Source organism: Ranitomeya variabilis, chromosome 6 (assembly GCF_051348905.1).
Source record: "Ranitomeya variabilis isolate aRanVar5 chromosome 6, aRanVar5.hap1, whole genome shotgun sequence".
NCBI lineage: Eukaryota > Metazoa > Chordata > Amphibia > Anura > Dendrobatidae > Ranitomeya > Ranitomeya variabilis.
The window spans coordinates 372,278,676-372,301,806 of record NC_135237.1 but is presented as its reverse complement, the minus strand read 5'-3'; the positions used below and the strand labels follow the sequence as shown (position 1 = coordinate 372,301,806).

Sequence of the window (23,131 nt, the reverse complement as noted above, 5' to 3'; positions counted from 1 at the left end):
GGGAATTGCAGGCAGAGGGCCGGGGAATTGCAGGCAGAGGGCCGGGGAATTGCAGGCAGAGGGCCGGGGAATTGCAGGCAGAGGGCCGGGGAATTGCAGGCAGAGGGCCGGGGAATTGCAGGTAGAGGGCCGGGGAATTGCAGGCAGAGGGCCGGGGAATTGCAGGCAGAGGGCCGGGGAACTGCAGGCAGAGGGCCGGGGAATTGCAGGCAGAGGGCCGGGGAATTGCAGGCAGAGGGCCGGGGAATTGCAGGCAGAGGGCCGGGGAATTGCAGGCAGAGGGCCGGGGAACTGCAGGCAGAGGGCCGGGGAACTGCAGGCAGAGGGCCGGGGAATTGCAGGCAGAGGGCCGGGGAATTGCAGGCAGAGGGCCGGGGAATTGCAGGCAGAGGGCCGGGGAATTGAAGGTAGAGGGTCGGGGAATTGCAGGCCAGAGGGCCTGGGAATTGCAGGCGGAGGGCCGGGGAATTGCAGGCAGAGGGCCGGGGAATTGCAGGCAGAGGGCCGGGGAATTGCAGGCAGAGGGCCGGGGAATTGCAGGCAGAGGGCCGGGGAATTGCAGGCAGAGGGCCGGGGAATTGCAGGCAGAGGGCCGGGGAATTGCAGGCAGAGGGCCGGGGAATTGAAGGTAGAGGGCCGGGGAAATGCAGGCGGAGGGTCGGGGAATTGCAGGCCAGAGGGCCTGGGAATTGCAGGCGGAGGGCCCAGGGAATCACAGACTGGAGGCAGGCAGATGTGTCGGGTTATCACGGACTGGAGGCATGCTGAGGGGCTGGGGAATCACAGATCAGAGGCAGGCGGAGGGGTAGGGGATCACATACAGGGAGGAGAAGACCTAATTAGTAGAAAACTTCAAATTGTGATTAAAGAAGAACCACAGAGCAGATTTCTTTACCAAAGGTATCAATGCAATCAGTATTACAGCGCTATTACAGCTATGTCATTACTTTACATTACAAAATTGTGCTGACCGGTTCTTTTTAACCCCTTAGTGATGGAGCCAAATTTTTAAAATCTGACCAGTGTCACTTTATGTGGTAATAACTCTGCAACGCTTCAACAAATCCCAGTGATTTTGAGATTGTTTTTTCATGACACATTATACTTTATGATAATGGTAAATTTAGGTCAATATTTTTGTGTTTATTTATAAAAAATATCAACAATTTGTGAAAAATGTTAAAAAATTAGCAATTTTCAAAATTTGAATGATTATCCCTTTAATCCAGATAGCCATACCACAGCAAACCATTAATCTTCTGCTCTGTACACAGTGTACAGCCTAATCTGGTAGCAGCTGATTGGTGGGGGTGCAAGGTGTTGGACCCATACCAATCTGATATTAATAACCTATTGTAAGAATAGATCACCAATAGCCTATTGGTAGAAGACCCCTTTTAATACAATGTGTGAAATCCAGAAATCTGTAGAAAATCAGTATTTTCTTTTTTGTCAGTCTGCGAGTGAACCTGGACATGGGGAAGGCTGCTTATGGCTGGATGATTATGAGAGATGAGAATATACCGGGCACAGTGGTGAGAACCAGCACTATTCCAGAAGAGTTGGGACGTTTAGTCTATTTACTTACAGACAAAACAGGTAATTCATGTTCCCCACCAGCCTATATATATACAGTATACAATAAAATCCTTCTCTGCTGTTAAATCATTTTAGGATGAAATATCATTACTTTGAGTATTAGGATGATTATTGCAGTGTTCAGATTTACCGTACAATATTCAACAAGCTATTACAAAGGCTGGAGAAAGAGAATCAGCTGGTAAATGTGTAATATTTGATAACCTAGAAGTGCAAACATGAAGAAACATGCTGTATCGGGCTGTCAGCAATATTGCCGTACGTACAATTCATGTACATCAGTGTTACATAACACATTTACACATTTCTCCTCTATTAGCCGCATCAGCATGAAGGCTACATTTGTCATCTATTATTCAGTTGTGGTAACCATTTCATGAATTTGGATTTACTTAGTCTCCAATATGTAACATGATTATTAAAGTGTGATTTCTTACTTTGTCCTTCATGCATCATCACAGTCTTTGGCTCCTCGTACTTCTCTTACTCTTATAAATCTATTACTTAGGAACTTGTATAACTTTATCAGTACTACTTAAATGGATTATTGATGTTAGCCTGGCAATTGTATTTATTATTATAATTAGTTATTTAATATGTGATTAAGGGAATGTGTCCGCATACTGTACAATTGGCGGTCTGAGTCCAGTGTATTTGAGAGGCGATCACTTCCCACGCCTCTCTCCTCCACCCCCGCCTCATAGAGCGGTGATTGACAGGCGGCTGTGTATGCACATAGTTACAGTAGTCTGTCAGGTATTGCAGAAAAGGACATGGACAACGATCCCCCCACAAAGGACTAAACAATCATGTGTCTGGTGTAATAGCACTCCAAAAAGCCATATGGCACTATTATTTTGTTAATTTTTTTGGCAACTTAGGGTACCGTATGTGCACATGATGTCTTTTTTAGTTGTATTCTGAGTGAAACCAGACTGAAAAAGCGCTAAAAAATGCCAAAAAGAATGAACATGTGCACAGCAATGTCAAAATGATTTGCTGTGCATCTGTTCCTTCTTTTGTAACTTCTTTTAACTGTTTTAAAGGGAACCTGTCACCCCCAAAATCGAAGGTGAGCTAAGCCCACCAGCATCAGAGGCTTATCTACAGCATTCTGGAATGCTGTAGATAAGCCCCCAATGTATCCTGAAAGATGAGAAAAAGAGGTTAGATTATACTCACCCAGGGGCGGTCCCGGTACGATTGGAGTCGCGGTCCGGTCCGGGGCCTCCCATCTTCTTACGATGACGTCCTCTTCTTGTATTCACGCTGCGGCTCTGGTGCAGGCGTACTTTGTCTGCCCTGTTGAGGGCAGAGCAAAGTACTGCAGTGACCTAACCTCTTTTTCTCATCTTTCAGGATACATCGGGGGCTTATCTACAGCATTCCAGAATGCTGTAGATAAGCCCCTGATGCCGGTGGGCTTAGCTCACCTTCGATTTTGGGGGTGACCGGTTCCCTTTAAGCTTAAAAAGCCATGAAGCGGCTAAAAGAAGAGATTGTTGATTTCTACTGTTGACTGGTACTATATTGTATATGGAATTTTTTAAAAAAAAAAGCGCAAAAGACATGCAAGTAGATGTCAGAAAAAAACACTTAGATGAAAATATCACTGGTGTTTTCCAGAAGTGTCTTCTGCTTCAAAAACTATGCCGACATGTAACAGACGTTGTGTGCCGATACCCTAGGTGTTTAACCTGAGGTTGTTATGTGGTGCCCTACTGGTGTAGCATATTAACATTACCTGGATGCAATTTACATGAATGTGGGACAATAAAACAAATCAATACTATAAATATGGGCGGACTGGGTGATAAACAGGTGTACAAGGAGAGAGCTTACACCTGACAATGCTGGCATTACTTCGGCTGATCTGTTCTGGATCCCGTGCTGAATCCTGAGTACTAACGTCGAGTGAATCAATTGTAAACTAATCAGATTATTTTCGAATTTCCCAAAATGTACACACTTGACCAAATCCAAAATTTGGGGAATTCAATTGCAAATTAATTCAATTGGTCACTCAATTGCCGTTTTGCTAGGAAGGGGTTAAAAATACCATTTTCACATGTCCCAGCCTCCGCAACCACTGCTCACTCCCTAAGGCACTTGCTCCAGTCTTCCTTTCACTCTTTCACAGTGCTTCAAATGCTGAATAGACCTAGATGCACATTATGATGTCATAAGGTGAGTCGCTCCCCGTGGTCACGTGTGACAACATGAGCACGTGGGTAACACATGACATGATCTAATAACGTGCATTGAGGGTTAGTAAGCACTGGCGCATCCATGTAGTATTCTATGGGTTAGGAATTCTCATAATAAATGGTCTTTTCAATGGCAATCAGGGTTCATCTGATTCACATTGAATTAATTTAACGCAGTTTACATTTCTAGCATTTTTTAGCTAATTTACCGAATTTGAATTTTGACAGATTTGCTTAAACCTAAGAGGCACCAAAAGATAAGGATGGGTCATCTGCACATGCCTCAAGGATACAATGCAAAATATACGATTTGAAATAAGAAAAACATTACGTGTCTACTAAACGCCCCCTAACGAAGGTTGAAACGCGCATTGAGGTGTCAGGACCACATGCTACATGGGCAGCATGGTGGCTCAGTGGTTAGCACTGCAGCCTTGCAGGGCTGGAGTCCTAGGTTCAAATCCCACCAAAGACAACATCTGCAAGGAGTTTGTATGTTCTCCCCATGTTTGTGTGGGTTTCCTCCGGGCACTCCGGTTTCCTCCCACATTCCAAAGACATGCAGATAGGGAATTTAGATTTTTCCCAGTCTTTAGTATGGGTGAAAACATTCTGAAAGAATTGACATGCTGCAGACTTGAAAATGCTACAAATTTGCAAGGAAATATAAGCAAGATTTTGGACAGATTTGCTGAGACAGTAAAATGCTGTGTTTCTCGCTACAAACATGTGACATATGAACATCACCCAGACACTTGGGGTACTGTATGTGCACACTTTAAGACGCCAACCTTTGTCTGTCGATGTACAAGCAGACGAAAATGATAACGAGATCCATATTTCTGATTTTGCACTTACGCACTTAGTTTCTCCTTCTGATTATTTCCTGTTCCGTTCCTGGATGCATGATGCAAGAACTGTCCTAATCCTCAGGCACAGGTGACATGCCCATCCAGTCACAGTCAGGTGCATTCATGAAAGACATATGTAATTTGTCCGGTGTCCGGGACCTGCTTGGTGTGCAGTGGTGACGTGCTGATTATTGCCATCGCCCTTGTGTTATGTAACGCAGATTGGTGCAGCCAAATGAATAGAACAGACAAAATAAAGAACATTCTAATAGCAAAGAAAGTCATGTTTGTGTAAAGGGAAACCAATCGTTAAAACTGTGTCTGGACTAAAAGTTCCCACTTTTGCAAAATGATTTGGAATGAGTTTTTGCTTCTGTGGAGCATTACACTTCTTCTGTAATTGCAAGGTAGCCCTTTGTATGATTGCAAATTGGGATTGTGCTTCATCAATAAGCTTTTTGACATGGAACGTCCATCACATTGGTTGTCTCATTTGCCGCTGCAGAAAGGAGAACGAAGTATCTCAATAATTGCATTATAGTTTCCTTATTGTAGGACAAGAAAGCAACATGGTATAATTAGGTTTGATTGGAGTGCATGTTTCCGGTAAGATCTGAAATTAATGATGTTGCTATAGTGACACATCTGTGGCCAGCAGTGCGTGAGACTTAAAGTAATTCATTCGACAAGAGAAGACATCTGTTAACGACAAAGATGCGGAGCATATTGACACTGACCAGAAATTCTTGATGTTATGTGATAAATGAACAAATGAAGCTGAAGCAGGAGGACAGATAATTTGTAGCTAATCTGCAGGGAAAACTTTAATCTTCTTACTGGTCGCTTTTGATAATGCCATTGTTTAAAGCACAATGCAGTCGGGAGCTCATAAATTGTAGAATCTAACTGCAGATATATCCTATAGAAACTAACATGGGATCAAGATTAAACTTTTTACTACTGTAAGACTAAAGGAAAGTCGCAATTTACAAGTGATAAATGGAAACAAAACCTGCAAAGAGATCTGACGGAACAGGAAAGGCCCACTGGCTGCTCCACTCTCAGAGAGTCAGAGCCACAGGAGGATAGCATTCTCTGAAACAAGCACAATGTCATTGCCCAGTCCAGGAGAGGACAAAATTGAGGGAGGGTAGTAGCGGAAAACTATGGGATGAAGACAGAACGTCTCATCATTTACCTTTGTTTGTCCCATCGCTAATATTCTACCTCTTAAAAAAGTATATATATATATTATTCCTTGGTCATTCTCTTTCACTTACTCACTCACCAGCTTCATCTTCCATTTTGGCTAAGGCTCTATAACTGCCTAACTTATTGTTTTATGGGGGTTTTCCAGTGGGTTTTTTCTTCATTCCATAGACTTCCATTGCTACGCTACAGTGCTATACAAGTAGCATAGTACTGCTTGGTACATTAAGTTCATTGCATGATAGCCCAGAGGCAGTTGTTTTAGCTCCGTCCTATCATGGACCTTTTTTATTTTTGCTCTTTTTTGTTTTTTTTCCTCACCTTCTTCTAATAGTCATAAGTTTTTTTTCCCATCAGTTTAGCCATTTAAGAGTTTGTTTATTTGTGGAACAAGTTGTAATCTTAGTTGGAATAACTTTACACTAGGCCTCTGCAGTTCAATCCCTGTGTTTCCTGCAAAGTTATTTTCTCAGTTGAAGCCCCCTTAAAGGGCCACTGTCACCCCCCTCCAACTGTTATAAACTAAAAGAGCCACCTTGTGCAGCAGTAATGCTGCATTCTAACAAGGTGGCTCTTTTAGTTTTAGGTTCAAGTATACCCAAAATAAAGCGTTTTGATACTTAGCCACAATACCGGTCTTTAGCCAGGGAGGCGGGTCCTCACTCCCCAGCTTGAACCGCTACTCTGCCGTCACTCCAATCTTCAGGGGCCTTCGGCGCCGCCCCCTCAGCGCTGTTTACGTTTCAAAACCGGCGCCTGCGCTGTGTACTACTGTGCTGCGCAGGCGCAGTAAGCTCTGGCCGTCTGACGTCCCAGCCAGGCTTGCAGACTGCGCCTGTGCGGGCAGTGCGGCCACCCACCTTTGGAATCCCAGCCCCGCACTGTGCATAATGCATAACAGTGCGGGGTTGAGAAAATGCTAAAAGTTGCAAGAATTTTCAGCAAGACCACGTTGCGCAGAAATTTTGTGACTTTTCTAAGCTTTTACGCCAATTATGGGGCATAAAATCTTTGATGAATCGTCTCCAATGTCTTTCTTCTGCTGGCATTGCCACCGAGTTTTTCTTGGCAAAGCCGCTTCAGGAAAACTGCAGTGGTCTTTTTCCTACACTGGCTTCACTGGTGACTTTGTCATGTTTTTTTCCTGTACGTCTGCCGTTGGCATCTTTTTTTTTGTGTTCCTTTTGTATTTTACACTATAGTGTTGAGCAACTTATTAAAACAGGCTTCCCGAAAAATGAGCATTCCTTCTTTTAACTGCTTCACGATTCCTATCTCTTAAGCAGATAAAAGAAGTGACATAAGAAGGAACATGTACACGGCAATACCTTTTTAGCATTGCTGTTCTTTCTGTTCATTTTCTGCACTGTTTTGCGGTGCTTTTTCAGATTCTAGGCTGAATCTGCCTGAAAAAAGATCATATACCCTAAGGGCTGTTTTACACGTCAGTGTGTCCGGTACATCTAGTGACAGTTTTCACATGTACCGGAGACACTTCCACAAGTAAATCCATTCAAGTGAATGGGTCTGTGCACATGTTAGTGTGTTTCCAGAGACCGTGTGTCCGTGAGCAAAATAGGCTGACATGTCCGTTTTTTAACAGCATCACGATCTGCAAAATGTCCCACACACATGCACACTGATGACACATGGATGACAGCCTTTTGTCATCAATGTGACATGTACCGGCACCTGGGAAGCAGCGGTACTGCTAGCGCTATTCCTCGGCACCAGGTCTCATCATTCTCCTCTGCTCAAGTTGCAATCAGCACTAGGAGGGGGAACATTTTGAGAGTTATATTGAACTGATAACAGCTAGAGCAGGCGGTGGCTGATGGGACTACTACTCCCATCAGCGTACACTTGCTGCCACTAATAACAGTGCCGCTGTCTGCACTACAAATAAATAATTACATTAAAAAAGGGTGGAGTGGGTTCACCTGTAGTTTTGATAACCAGCCAGGCAAAACTGACAGCTGTGGGCTGCAACCCACAACTGTCAGCGTTAGCAAGGCTGGTTATTAAGAAAAGAGGGGTCACCACGCTTTTTTTTTTTTTTTAAATAAATAATTTAAAAAAATAGCATACCATTTTTGACAACTAGCATTGCTAAAGCAGACATCTAGAGGCTGGTATTGTCAGGCTAGTAAAGGGCCGCTGATATTGCCCCACCAGCCTAATAGCAGCCCGCAGACGCCCAGAGAAAGCACATCTATTAGATGCGCCAATTCTGGCACTTTGCCCGTCTCTTCCCACTTACACTGTGGCTGTGGCAAGTGGAGTTCATATTTGTGGGGTTGATTTCACCTTTGTATTGTCTGGTAACATCATTCTTATAGTTATATTGTAACTATACTTGTAATGCAAGTATAAAGTCTTTAAACAAAACACACTTTCCATTTTTATTTTAAAATAACAAACTCAGTTATACTTACCTAGCCCCAATTCCATTAAAGGCCTTGTCTCCTGTAATAAAACAAAAATAAAAAGCAACCATATCCCTCACCTGTCTGTGGTTCTGTCCCATGCCTTAACGGTGTCAAGATGCAACCATCCAGGCTGAGACACAGCTCATTTTCCCAGTGGTTCTCAGCCAGGACGGTTGCATCTTGGCACCGTCCAAGTTGAAAACTGTTTATCCCCAGAAATGGATTACGACGTGTGACAGAACGTCAGACAGATGAGGGGTATTGTTGTTTTTTATTTTTGTTTTCTTACAGGAGACAAGGGATTCAGTGGAATTAGGCCTTAGGCTTCTTTCACACTTCCTTCGTTCGGCGGCCATCACAATGCGTTGTTGCGACGTATCGACAGATGTCAGGAAAATAAAGAAGAACTGATCCAACACATCCAGTTTATTGACGGATCCGTCGAATGAGGAAGTGCCTGAATTTGTAGGTATAAATTTCTGGAGAGAGAGAGAGAGATTTCTGGAGAGAGAGAAAGAGAGAGAGATTCCCCAGACTAGAAAATCCTTCCAGGCATGCTCAGAATAGAAAAACGCAATACGTCGCAGGATTCCTGCTTTTCACAGGCAACGACGCATCCTGCGTCCATAGGCTGCCATTATATCCAACGACAGATTCCGACGCTGACAAAAATGTTTCATTGAATGTTTTTTCCAGGCGACGTGCCGTCAAATTGCGCAGGATCCAGTGTGCGACGGACGAGACGTGTGGCCATGTGTCGCAATACGTCGCTAATACAAGTCTTTGGGAAAAAACGCATCCTGCAGGCAAATTTGCAGGATGCGTTTTTTTCACAAAACGACGCATTGTGACGGGGAATGCACGACGGAAGTGTGGAAGAGGCCTTAGGTGAGTAAAGCTGTGTTTATTTTTAAATACAAATGGAAGTGTGTGTTTTGTTTATAGTTCAAATAAATGACTTTATTCTTGCTGTGTGTTTATTTACAATGCAACTATAGAATTAGTAATGGATATGTGTCATATAGACGACTCTCCATTACTAAAAATAAAAAATGGAAGTCAGGCCGCACCCTAGATAAATAATGTCTCTATGGACAACAGGGTGCCCGTCCACACCAGGGGATCCATCCCAGTATAAAGTCCAAATGCAAAAGAAGAAACGGACAGCACCACAGCAATTGTGACAGAACAGCTTACGTGTTTATTCTGCCATCTGCAACGTGCTTGATAAAGGTCTCAGGACCGAAACGTTGCAGATGGCAGAATAAACACGTAAGCTGTTCTGTCACAATTGCTGTGGTGCTGTCCGACTCTCCATTACTAGTCCGTGGGCTTGATGTTGCCAGACAATAAAAAGGTGACATCAACCCCACAAATATAAACCCCACTTGCTACCGGCAGAGGGCAAGTGAGAAGAGCTGGGCAAGGTGCCATAATTGGCAGATATAATAGATGTGCCTTTTCTGGGTGGCTGTGGGCTGCTATTTTTAGGCTGGAAGCTTCAGTATCAATGGCCAGTTTCCAGCCTGGGAATACCAGCTCCTAGCTGTGAGCTTTCGCAAGGCTGATTGTCAAAATTGGGGGGGACCCCACACCGTTCCCAGTGCCGGGAAGCAGTGCGAACAGTACCACTGCTTCCCAGGCGGCGGTACGTGTGATACTGACATACGGGCGGCACGCGGTGGGCCACACGTATGCCCCAAGTATTACACACATGGACACTGATACGTCTGGTACTGTTTTTTTCTGGTACCGGAAATATCAGATTGTGTGAGAGAGCCCTTAGAAAGTTTTCATGTGTGTGAGGGAGTCCAAGCCATTGTCAATAATTGGTGAAATGTTATAATGTAAAGAAAGGAGAAATTGTGGTAAAAGTGGGATGAGGTGATTTAGTAGCCATTGTCCTGATGTGGGACAATTTAAAATGTGATGGAGTAGAAGAGCAGAATGATGAAGTCTTGAGTTCAGTTTCATTACTTTCTTGTAAACTACAAGGTTTTATTTTTGTTGCTTATATAGCTGCAACATGTTCCGCAGTGCTTTACCTGCATTTTCATCACGCACTGTCTCCATCGGAGCTTACAATTAAAGTTCCCTATCTGCATGTCCGTGGGAAGAACCCAGAATGTATGGAGGAGATCCACAAAAACATGGGAAGAACACACAACCTTCATGTAGACGTTATCATTGGTCAGATTTGATTGGTTGGTCAGTTTTATTTCTTCTTTACCTGACACTTTCTATACATGTTTATTGCAGGATTTACAAATCATTCATTCACAGCCAATCATTCAATGTTATCTTGCTTGCAAAGTTTAACATATCAAAATGAAAGGAGAAAGCATGATTTACAAGTGTCCAAATTCTCACTCCCGTAACGCTTCTGTCCTGATATAGCCCTTATTCCATAGCAGTGCAGTTTTAGCTTAAAAAATGCACACACGCTTCGTCGTAGAAGACCATTTCTGCTATCATGTACCTGGATTTGTCTCTGATCTCATTTGTAGATAGTTTGCAGAAAAGCCTTCCAAGGATTAACCTTCAACCAGCTGTAATCTCACTTCAGAGAATAAGAGATTTGTAAAGTCTACGATACTCATCATGAACAAGCTATGATTTTTACCTTCTTCAGTTTGTGAATTTTGTTATTTTGCTGTTCGCTACATTTTAAAACTTCATTTTCTAACAGCATCTTGCCAACCTGATCAAAGTAAATAAAAAAAAAAATCATGTATTTGTTATAATGATCAACAAGTGATATGAAATATGAAAACTTGAAATTGATGTTATAGTAAAAAAAAGAAACCCAATACATTAGTCACTAAGCTGATTATTATTTCTTGGTATTGAAATATATATGTGCTTTCATCTTTTCAGTTGGTTCATACAGTTAACTCCTTCACCCCCATGTGATTTTTCATGGTCTTTTTTTTTTTTTTTAAAGCATTTTTGTTTTTTTCTTCCACTTCTTCCAAAAGCCATAACTTTTTTATTTGTCTGTCCACCTAGCCATATGAGGGCTTGATTTATGCGGGACGAGTTGTACTTTTGAATGACACCATTCATTTTATCACGTGATGCACTGGAAAGTGGGAGAAAAATTCTAAGTGCATTGAAATTGCAACTGTAAGTGAATGGAGATACATAAGTCTATTTACCCGATGTGAAAACGTGCAGCCAGGCCCGCTACGCGCGTTTCGGCACTTGCCTTCTTCCTGGGGGTGTTTTTTTTTTTATTCATGTTTCCAATAAATTTTTGTATTTTTAACTATTATCATGCTATGGTCTATAATTGCACTAATTTCTTTATATTAATTACGTTAAACCCCTGTGCATGATTGTTTGGTCCTATACTATTTATTATACTTTACAGATTGTTCTACTTCAATTAGTCTGATATCATTTTGAGTAGATATAATATTTTGATTGCCTCTTATTACAGTGTTGTCTTGTTCGTTACCCTGTTTAAAAATCAGATTTTTGTATATATATATCTTTTGATAGATCACACTTTTATGACTACAGTGATACCAAATGTGTGTATTTATTATTTTATTGTTTTATTTTTAATAGGGCAAACGGAGGGTAATTTGAACTTTTTTTTTTGTCATATTTTAACCCCTGTATAACCTATGACGTTTAGGTTGCCTCCCTCTGTTTGATGTGGGCTTCGGCAATGAGCCCGCAACTTTTCTGGCACATGTCAGCTGATTCCATCAGCTGACATATGCCCCTAACAGCTGCAGGTGGAATCGTGATCCACCCGTGGCTGTTAAAATGTTAAATGCCACTGTCAATCTCTAAGCGGCATTTAACATGATCCCACTGGAAATGCGTCATTATTGTTTGGTCGCTTGTGCTATGCATAGCGGTGCATCAGCAGTTTTATTTATTGAGAAAATCATGATCTACTTTGAACGCCAGCCACGATTGTAATGACAGGCACGGGGGGTCATCAGCAGATCCCCCACTGTCACGACAACCCATCCTCGCCCCACGATCACGTCACGGGGGCATGTGCTGATGGGTACGTGGAATGTTGCGTTTGCTTGCATTTGTTAAATTCTGTTGTCAGTGATTGGCAGCAGCATTTAACAGGTTAACACGCCCATATCTCTTTAAAGAAGCCTGCAGCAAAAGAGGAAAAAGTTGGCATACCTAATTTCATATGCAAAAACCACCATAAACACCTTGTATGCTTTACCTATGTGTAACCAGTCTCTTTATTCACGTCTAAGAACCAAAATAAGCAAGAAACACTTATATAGGATGTGAATTCAGCCTAAGGGTGTGTTCACACTGGGTTTTTTCTGAGGCTTTAAAGCAGAGATTCTCCAAAAATGCTGAGTTTTGATTTGTCAGTTTCTGCTCCAAAAGCAAAAGTCACCGTGAATACAACCTCATAGTCCCATCAGGCAGGATCGTTAATTTATGATTACCCTTTTCAAAGATTCATTATTTTAATGACATTTTTTTGTTAAAGAAATTGTGTGCCATAGATGGCCCATTGAGGTGAGCTAGAGCGATAAGAACTCGTACGTCATCCCTGAGCGGGATTTTCCTGTGCATCTTGTCCGCAGTATTTGCCTTAATGGACTATGGAGCGTCAGTCACTCTTTACCTTCTCGTGACTTACAAACGTTTTTCCACTAGGTGAGATGTCAGGAAAATAAATGTACTGCTATCCTCATGTTGGACTCTTATGTAACATAAATGCTGTGGTTTTTTCTGCTGTTTTAAAGTGCAGTAAATAAGCTGAATTTCATGAACTCATTCCCACTGTGCATCTAAAAAATGCAGTAGGAGGCGAAGTGTTACCTTCATGCAAACACAGGGACAGCGTAATCAGTTCTTAAAAGGAACCCGTCACCTGATTCCTTCCTGATTCACCTGATTCATGCAGTAGTGCAGCCGGTTCAGATTCATGCTGCGCATGGTTTAGGCAGCATGAATCAGATGACAGCTTCCCAAGATGACTATTTCTCACTTGTCATCCGAGTTCTCTCCGTATACAATGTTATTTCCAACATCAGCTAGTAATCATTTACAGGCTCCTATGTTACAGAACTGCAGTGTATCCATAACATTCGGATTCTATACTGTGGATCCATGCGGCAGCCGATTTATTTTTTACACACTCATAGATTTGAATGGATGAGGTTCATCCAATTCATGGAAGAAACTAGTGCATGCTGCGATTTTTATTACACAAAGTTGTTTGTGAAAAAAAATTGCTCATCTGCGCTGTCCCATTGAATAACATTGTTCTCAGTGCTGTCTGTATTTTTTCCACACATAGCACTTGGACCAAATATATGGTCATGTGAATAAGCCCTTGATGGCAGATTTCTGGACGGATATGCATGTGACTTGGAGAAAACTTGATGCAGGCAACACTGCTTTTAACCTGTATTTTTAAGTTTTAACTGAAAATATATTTTTTGCTGTTTTTCTTTTTAATGTCTACTTCACTGCAAATTAATAAAACAAATTGGTGTAAAATCATGATCTGACTTTTAAAACACATATCTTTCAGGAACACTTACCCAAAATGAAATGGTTTTCAAGCGTCTTCACCTGGGCACTGTGTCCTATGGTACAGATACAATGGATGAAATCCAGACCCATGTAGCGAGCTCCTACTCACTGGTAAGTCAGGGTTTCGAGACACTCAAGGTAAATTACTAAGTAAGGCCTCATTCACATATCCTTGTTAAATAACGTACGTAAAACGAATGGTACCGGTGCCATCAGTGTTTTCCATCAGTGTGTCATCTTGTGTCTGTCTTTACCACCAGCGTGTCATCAGTGTGTCCGTTTTTACTATCAGTGTGTCATCCATGTGTCTGGTTTTTACCATCCGTGTCATCTATGTGTCTGTTTTTACCATCAGTGTGTCATCCGTGTGTCCGTTTTTACCATCCATGTCAGCAGTGTGTCCTTTTTTTACCATCAGTTTGTCATCAGTGTTATTGTTTTTACCATCAGTGTGCCATCCGTGTGTTTGGTTTTGCCATCAGTTTTGCCATCAGTGTGTCATCAGTGTGTCTGTCTTTACCATCAGTGTGTCATCAGTGTGTTGGTTTTTACCATCAGTGTGTCACCAGTGTCTGTTTTTACCATCCATGTGTCATCCGTTTATCTGTTTTTACCATCAGTATCTTTTCAGTGTGATTGTTTTTACCATCTGCGAGTCATCCGTGTGGCTGTCTTTACCATCAGTGTGTCATCCGTGAGTCTGTTTTTACCATCAGTGTGTCACCAGTGTGCCTGTCTTTACCATCAGCATGTCATCCGTGTGCCTGTCTTTACCATCAGTGTGTCATTAGTGCATCTGTTTTTACTATCAGTGTGTCATCCGTGTGTCTGTTTATACCATCGATGTGTCATCCGTTTATCTGATGTTACCCTCAGTGTGCCATCCATGTGATTGTTTTTACCATCAGGGTGTCTGTTTTTACTATCAGCGCGTCATCTGTGTGTCTGTTTTTACTATCTGCGTGTCATCCATGTGTCTGTTTTTACCATCAGTGTGTCTGTCTTTACCATCAATACACCACTAGTCCTATATACAGTATATCCACATGAGACTAAGAAGAGATCCTACAACAATGACTGAAGATTAAAAACTGGAATTTTATTAACAATCAATAAAAACAATTGAAATATAGCAAGAGTACCGTAATAGGGGACGCCAATTAACATATAAAAGAGGGCTACAGCATGGCAACACACAAAAAAATTCCAATGATGAAAAAGTAACTATGGATGCAAAGACATCCTACATAAGTAGGCATGGCATCAGTGTGCTTGTCTTTACCATTAGTGTGTCATCCGTGTGTCTGTTTTTACCATCCGAGTATCTGTTTTTACTATCCGTTTAATATCAGTGTCATGCGTGTGTCGGTTTTTACGATCAGTGTGTCCGTTTTTTCCTTCAGTGATCAGTCATTTTCATGGATGGGGAAAGAAATTATATCATTACAAATCTTCTCCCGTACTTTGCAAGTTTACCCCTTTACCTACCCCACCCCCTAAGATTGGTTTCACCTTCATTACATAGTTATTAAGGTTGAAGGAAGACTTTAAGTCCATTTAGTTTAACCCATAGCCTAACCTAACATGCCCTAACATGTTGATCCAGAGGAAGGCAAAAAAAAAAACCCATGTGGTAAGAGTAAGCTCCACATTGGGGAAAAAAATTCCTTCCCGACTCCACATACGGCAATCAGACTAGTTCCCTGGATCAACACCCTATCAAGGAATCTAGTGTATATAGCCTGTAACATTATACTTTTCCAGAAAGGCATCCAGTCCCCTCTTAAATTTAATTAATGAATCACTCATTACAACATACGGCAGAGAGTTCCATAGTCTCACTGCTCTTACAGTAAAGAGTCCGCGTCTGTTATTATGCTTAAACCTTCTTTCCTCCAGACGTAGAGGATGCCCCCTTGTCCCTGTCACCGGTCTATGATTAAAAAGATCATCAGAAAGGTCTTTGTACTGTCCCCTCATATATTTATACATTAAAATAAGATCACCCCTTAGCCTTCGTTTTTCCAAACTAAATAGCCCCAAGTGTAATAATCTATCTTGGTATTCATGACCAAGACCAAGGCAAATTTTACAATTCTGACCAGAGTCACTTTATGAGGTAATAACAGTAGAACGCTTCTACTGATCCCACTGATTTTAAGACTGTTTTTTTCATGACATATTGTACTTCATGTTAGTGGTAAAATTTCTTCAATATGACTTGCGTTTATTTGTAGAAAAAAAATTGAAAAGTTGACTAAAATTTTGAAAATTTTCAAACATTTAATTTTTATACCCTTAAACCAGAGAGATATGTGACACAAAATAGTTCATAAATAACATTTCCCACATGTCTACATTACATCAGCACAATTTCTGAAACATAATTTTTTTTGTTAGGAAGTTAGAAGGGTCAAAAATTGCTCAGCGATTTCTCATTTTTTCAAGAAAATTTAGAAAACCATTTTTTTAGGGACCACATAGCACAAAGTGACTTTGAGGGGTGTATATGACAGAAAATACACAGAAGTGACACCATTCTAAAAACTGCACCCTTCAAGGTGCTCAAAACCACATTCAAGAAGTTTATTATCCCTTCAGGTGTTGCACAGAAATGTTTGCGTCCATAGTAGAAAAAAGTAAAGCCGCACAGCTGCCCCACGATCCGAGACCAACTGCGGTCTATCCAAAGCGTGTCACACAGGAGCCTGATATCCAGGTAGAGGTGCCCGCATGAATAAGAGAAGCACTCATCAGAAGAAATACAGGAAAATGCGGCAACACTCACCAGTCCAAGTGTGGTTCAATTCCTTTATTGCAGCATATAAAACACAGCCGTCATGTTCGTAGCCCGGGGTGGTGAAGCAGAGAAGGAGGTGAGCAGGATGTGACGACAGCTGTTTCGCGCCTACAATAGCGCTTCCACAGGTCTGAGGTGCAGGGGAATGACGGAGCCAGGAATTTTTGCAATGCAGAAGGAAAAACTGAACATTGTACTTTTTTTCACCAAAAAAGAAAATGTGGGGAGAAAGTACTGTTTTGGGCGCACGGCAGGGCTTGGAATGGAAGGAGCTCCGTTTGACTTTTTGAATCCAAAATTGTCTGGAATTGAGAGCGTTTAGAGAGCCCCTGATGTGTCTAAACAGTTGTACCCCCCTTAAGTGACCTCATTTTGGAAACTAGACTCCTCAAGGAATGTATTTAGATGTGTGGCGAGCACCTTGAACCCCCAGATACTTCACAGAAATTTCTAACGTATAGTTGTGAAATAAAAATCACATATTTTCCACAAAAAAGTTATTTTAGCCCCATTTTTTTTATATTTTCACAAGGGTAACAGGAGAAAATGGAATCCAAAATTCTTTGTGCAATTTCTCCTGAGTACTCAGATACCCCATATGTGGGGGAAAACTACCATATGGCTGGACGGCAGGGCTCAAAAATGAAGGAGTGATGAATTGGAATGCAGGCTTTGATGGAATGGTCTGTGGGTGTCATTTGCCTAAACAGTGGAACCAATTTTGGAAACTAGACCCCTCAAGGAACTTATCTAGATGTGTGCTGAGCACCTTGATCCCCAAAGTGCTTCACAAAATTTTGCAGTGTTGATCTGTGAAAATAAAAAACAAATATTAAAAAACATGACCTTCTCCCTCTTCTAATAGCCGCAGCCAAACACTTGATCTCGTTGCACTGGAGACAAAAGAACCCCCCTCATATTGATGAATGGACCAAAAAAGTTCAGGAAATCTGTAGGATGGAGGAATTGTCCAGCTGGGACTCTTATTCACACGATAGATTCTTTCGGACATGGTTACCATGGCAAATGTTAAATAATCCTTCTTCAATGGTTCCCCTGTGAACTCATCGAGTTTATTGACAATGCACTGTGGTGGACCCGGGCACTATTCACTCACCTGGTTACTTTAGTTTTACTTAAATATTCTCTATGGCACTCTGCTACAGATGGTCGAAACTACCTGACTAATTTCTACTGGTTTTAGGCAGTAGTGTATCCGTCCTCCCCAAACTAATAACCTGTACTCAGAAATTTCTACATCGACCACTATCTCCCCTCCGGTATTTTTCCCCCCCCCCCCTCTCTTCACCCCCAGTTTTTGTTGTTCTTGAGTCACATGTTAATTGTTTACTATTTTGTTTTTAGCCTTTTGGGTTGCACAACCCGAACCTCGTGACCTAAAATTGCCACCAATATTTTATGCAAATAACTATAGTTATGGTCACCTCGATATTAATATGCAGTTGTATGGTACGTTTTATTCCATTCAGAAGTATGTAACACGATGTCTCAGATTCATGTGTACCATTTTGTTGTTCATGTAATTTGAAAATGTGAAAATAAAAAACAAATATTTTTCCCACAAAACTGTTTTTAAGCCCCAAATTTTTTCATTTTCATAAGGATAGCAGGAGAAAATTGACCCCAAAATTTGTTGTGCAATGAGTATACCCATAGCCCATATGTGGGCAAAAAACTGCTTTTGAGGCAGAGTGCAAAGCTCAAAAGGAAAGAAGCGCCATATTGGAGTTCTGATTTTGCTGGGATGGTTTGAGGGTGCCATGTCACATTGGCAGAGCCCCTGAGGTGCCAGAACAGCTGAAACCCCCATTTGTGACTTCAGTTTACAAACTACACCCCTAAATAGATTCATCTAGGAGTGCAGTGATCATATTGACACCACACGTGCCTCAAAAAATGTTTTACCATTCCACAGTGAAGAAAAAATAATTACATTTTTAAACCACCAAAATTTTGTTCTAGCCCAAAATTTTAGATTTTCGCACATGGAAGTGGGTAAAGATGGCACCAAAATTTGGCCCACAATTCCTGCTGAGCATGGAAATACTGCATATGTGGCTGTACAGTATTGCTTCGCCTTACAGCGTGACTTGGGAGAGATGGAGCGTTATTTGCCTCCTGGAGCTCAGATTTTCTTAGAATAGTTTGTGGATTCCATATACAGAGCTCCTAAGTGCTAGAAGAGCAGAATCCCCCCTTCTGTGACCCCATTCTGAAAATTATATCCTTTTGGGAATTTATCTACAGGTGTAGTGACGATTTTGACTTCGGGTGTTTTCCAGAAACAAGCAGCAGTGGATGTTGAAAATTGCAAACTGCCTTTGTAGTCACAGTATGTTGCAACGCCCAGGACGTGGTAGTACCCAGTTCATGCTTTTGGAGACACACACCTGTAAATAAGGTGGGCTCTCATTGCTACTGAAATGCCAAATGTGTACTCTAATTGTGGTTTAGGCACACTGGGGCTCAGAAGGGAGGGGTCTTTTGGATTTGGGAGTGCAGAATTTGCTGAATTTCTTTTGAGAGGCGAAGAGCCATTTCGCTTTTCCAGAGCCTTTGTGCTGTCAGTAACGTGGAAGCTATATTTCCATTGACGGATGACGGACTTGAGTAGGGACTTGGATTTTTGTGAGTGGAGTTGAAGCTTTTATTGGGAACATTTTACCTAACATTTTAGATCACATTTAACCTGCTGAGCACTTACGTTGGTGTTTTCATCTAAATCTCCTTGTGACTTGATTCAGATAAAACCTTCAAAGTATCCATCAACTATTATGAGGCAGCAGAGCTACTCTGGACTCCGTCTGGCCTGTGTTCAGCGTTGTCCTTCTTTATAGAAGTTCACAAACTGTGGCCAATGGCACTTTTATGCACGCTTAAATAGACGAATACAGCCGTATCACGTCAAACTTTGTCCACAGTTCCCCCATCTGCCTCATTATTGGGATTCTTCCGCCAGGGGTTTTATGTGAATCATATATTTCAAAGACTTACACGTAAACCCTGGTGTAAGGGCTCAGTACAGAGCGCAGGATAAATGCTAGATTACTTTGATTTTTGGGATGCAGAATGAACAAATCAACAGCAGGTGAAGAATTTGTTTTATTTATTTTTTACACTGTTCCTCGTGTGGTATAAGTGATTAGATGGCTTTATTCTTTGGATCTGTGCGATTACAGCGATGCCAGATTTATATTGTTTTTTGTTTTTTTTTTATATTTAGCAGCTGTCATTAAAAGACTCTTTTCTTTTCAAAAACTAGTTTTTGCATAGCCATATTAGGTATCTATAATTTTTCCATATTTTGGCAGATAGGATAATGTGAGGGCTTGGTTTTTTTGCGGGACAAGTAGACATTTTTATTGGTACCATTTTCAGGCGCATGACATATTTTGATTGCTTTCTATTCTAATTTTTGGGATGCAGAATGAACAAAAAACAGCAATTCAAAAATGGATTTTGGGGTTTTTTTTATGCCGTTTCGCGTGTGGTAAAATTGATAAGGCAGTTTTAGACCTCAGGTCAGTACAATTGCATTAATACCAGATTGAAATAATTTTTTGCTTATGTTTTGGCACTTTTACACAATAAAAACTATCTTATAGAAAAAAGATTTTATTGGAGCTTGTTTTCTGAGGAACAAGATAATGTTTTCAGCGATACCATTTTTATTTACATTTGTCTTTTTGATCACGTTTTATTCCGCTATTCGTTTGGTGGTATGATGATAAAGCATAATTTTTTGCCTCATTTTTTCTTAATTTTTTTTATAGCATTCATTGAAGGGGATAACTAGTGTGACATTTTTATAGGGCTGGTCGTTCCAGATGCGATAATACCAAGCGTACATACTTTCTTTTGTTTGTTTTCTTTTATAAAAATATTTATTTATGTGATATATATATATATATATATATATATATATATATATATATATATATATAAATATATATATATATATATATATATATATATGCAACTTTTTTTTACTTTTTTTTTACCAAATTTGTCCAAATTTTGGGGCTTTTACTTTCAGCGCTCTGCAGTTATAGATCATAGCAATATAGGAGCATTCCTATGCTTTGCAACTGTCAGTGCTACAGTCAGATAAATTATTTAGATCATGCACTGCGCAAAGTCTAGCTCACTTACTTGAGGCTGGTGACCCGTATGTCGTGCTGTGTGCACACAATCGCCATGACGTATCCAAGTTTGGAAAGTACTTACTGGCCTGGACGTATGGATACGTCAACGGTCGTGAAGGGGTGAAACCCAGACACCACACAGATGGCACTCTGATTCCATCCATTTCCGATACATGTTTTTCACAGTCCAGTAGACTTGTATTGACCCTTTTCATCTGCAATACTGGGAAAAAAACAGACATGTTTCCATGTGCTTGGCACAGACGCATGGTCTGTGAAAAAAGACATGGATATGTGAATAGCACTATAGATTATAATGGCTACGTGTTCTATCCATGAAAAAAAAAAGACTATGTGAAGATAAGTCTATATGCAATGACTAGGTCCACGGTTTTTATACATGTTGTCCTACTCCAAGCTGTTCAGGCTTGAGAGCCAACTACCAATTAAGAAAAATCAGGTGATGTGCATCTCTGTAATGAGGAGGGGTGTTGTCTAATGACATCAAAACCCTATATAAGGCGTGCTTAATTTTAAGGCAACTTCCGTTCCTTTGGCAAAATGGGTCAGAAGAGAGATTTGACGGGCTCTGAAAAGTCCAAAATTGTGAGATGTCTTGCAGAGGGATGCAGCAGTCTTGAAATTGCCAAACTTTTGAAGTGTGATCACTGAACAATCAAGCGTTTCATGGCAAATAGCCAACAGGGTTGCAAGAAGCGTGTTGGGCCAAAAAGGCGCAAAATAACTGCCCATGAATTGAGGAAAATCAAGCGTGAAGCTGCCAAGATGCCATTTGCCACCAGGTTTGCCATATTTCAGAGCTGCAACATTACTGGAGTAACAAAAAGCACAAGGTGTGCGATACTCGGGGACATGGCCAAGGTAAGGAAGGCTGAAAAACGACCACCTTTGAACAAGAACCATAAGTTAAAACGTCAAGACTGGGCCAAGAACTATCTTAAGACTGACTTTTCAAAGGTTTCATGGACTGATGAAATGAGAGTGACTCTTGATGGGCCAGATGGATGGGCCAGGGGCTGGATCAGTAAAGGGCAGAGAGCTCCACTCCGATTCAGACGCCAGCAAGGTGGAGGTGAGGTACTGGTGTGGGCTGGTATCATCAAAGATGAACTTGTGGGACCTTTTCAGGTTGAGGATGGAGTGAAGCTCAACTCCCAGACCTACTGCCAGTTTCTGGAAGACAACTTCTTCAAGCAGTGGTACAGGAAGAAGTCGGTATCGTTCAAGAAAAACATGATTTTCATGCAGGACAATGCTCCATCACATGCCTCCAACTACTCCACAGCGTGGCTGGCCAGTTAAGGTCTCAAAGAAGAAAAAATAATGACATGGCGCCCTTGTTCACCTGATCTGAACCCTATAGAGAACCTGTGGTCCCTCATAAAATGTGAGATCTAGAGGGAGGGAAAACAGTACACCTCTTGGAACAGTGTCTGGGAGGCTGTGGTGGCTGCTGCACGCAATGTTGATCGTAAACAGATCAAGCAACTGACAGAATCTATGGATGGAAGGCTCCTGAGTGTCATCATAAAGAAAGGTGGCTATATTGGTCACTAATTTTGGGGGGTTTTGTTTTTGCATGTCAGAAATGTTTATTTCTAAATTTTGTGCAGTTATATTGGTTTATCTGGTGAAAATAAACAAGTGAGATGGGAATATATTTGGGTTTTATTAAGTTGCCTAATAATTCTGCACAGTAATAGTTACCTGCACAAACAGATATCCTCTTAAGATAGCCAAACCTAAAAAAAAAACCACTACAACTTCCAAAAATATTAAGCTTTGATATTTGAGTCTTTTGGGTTTATTGAGAACATAGTTGTTGATCAATAATAAAAATAATCCTCTAAAATACAGCTTGCCTAATAATTCTGCACACTGTGTAGTGCTGTAAAGCAGGTATTTACCCCAGCGTTTCCATGCATGGAGGAATCCAGAGAGATAGCTGACAATTAAGCGATGGCTGTCTTTAAACTGGCCATACACCTGGAATAGCCAGTCCATCTAATGTAGTTTATTTAATGTGAGTATGACAAAGGAGTTTTCTGTTTGCAGGATAGTTTGGTTCCCCAGATGCAGTTTGTTGAGAAAAAAAAAACAGGTCCAGTGCAGAATCGGGGACCGCTACTCCCTGTGTCTGCAGTGCAAACGTCACATAGACAGTGCTGCAGCCAATCGCTGAGCTCAGCTGCGCTGCCCGTGTAGACGGCACAAGCCGCTGTACTCACTAATTGGCTATAGCGCTCTTGCCTTGATGGTAGTGCTGCAGACAACAAGAGCAGTAAGAGATATCAGCGCTGGACCTGGGGAG

At 41.4% G+C, this 23,131-nt stretch overlaps 1 protein-coding gene across 2 annotated transcripts in view; it reads left to right on the top strand.

The window, feature by feature from the left end:
* The window catches only part of ATP9B (ATPase phospholipid transporting 9B (putative)), a 428,187-nt gene that overhangs the window by 264,757 nt on the left and 140,299 nt on the right, over positions 1–23,131 (top strand). For both annotated transcript variants that reach the window (XM_077270058.1, XM_077270059.1), the window contains exons 13-14: positions 1,457–1,599; positions 13,832–13,944. In XM_077270058.1, coding sequence (XP_077126173.1) covers positions 1,457–1,599; positions 13,832–13,944 — 256 coding nt within the window. The remainder of the gene's footprint in view (positions 1–1,456; positions 1,600–13,831; positions 13,945–23,131) is intronic.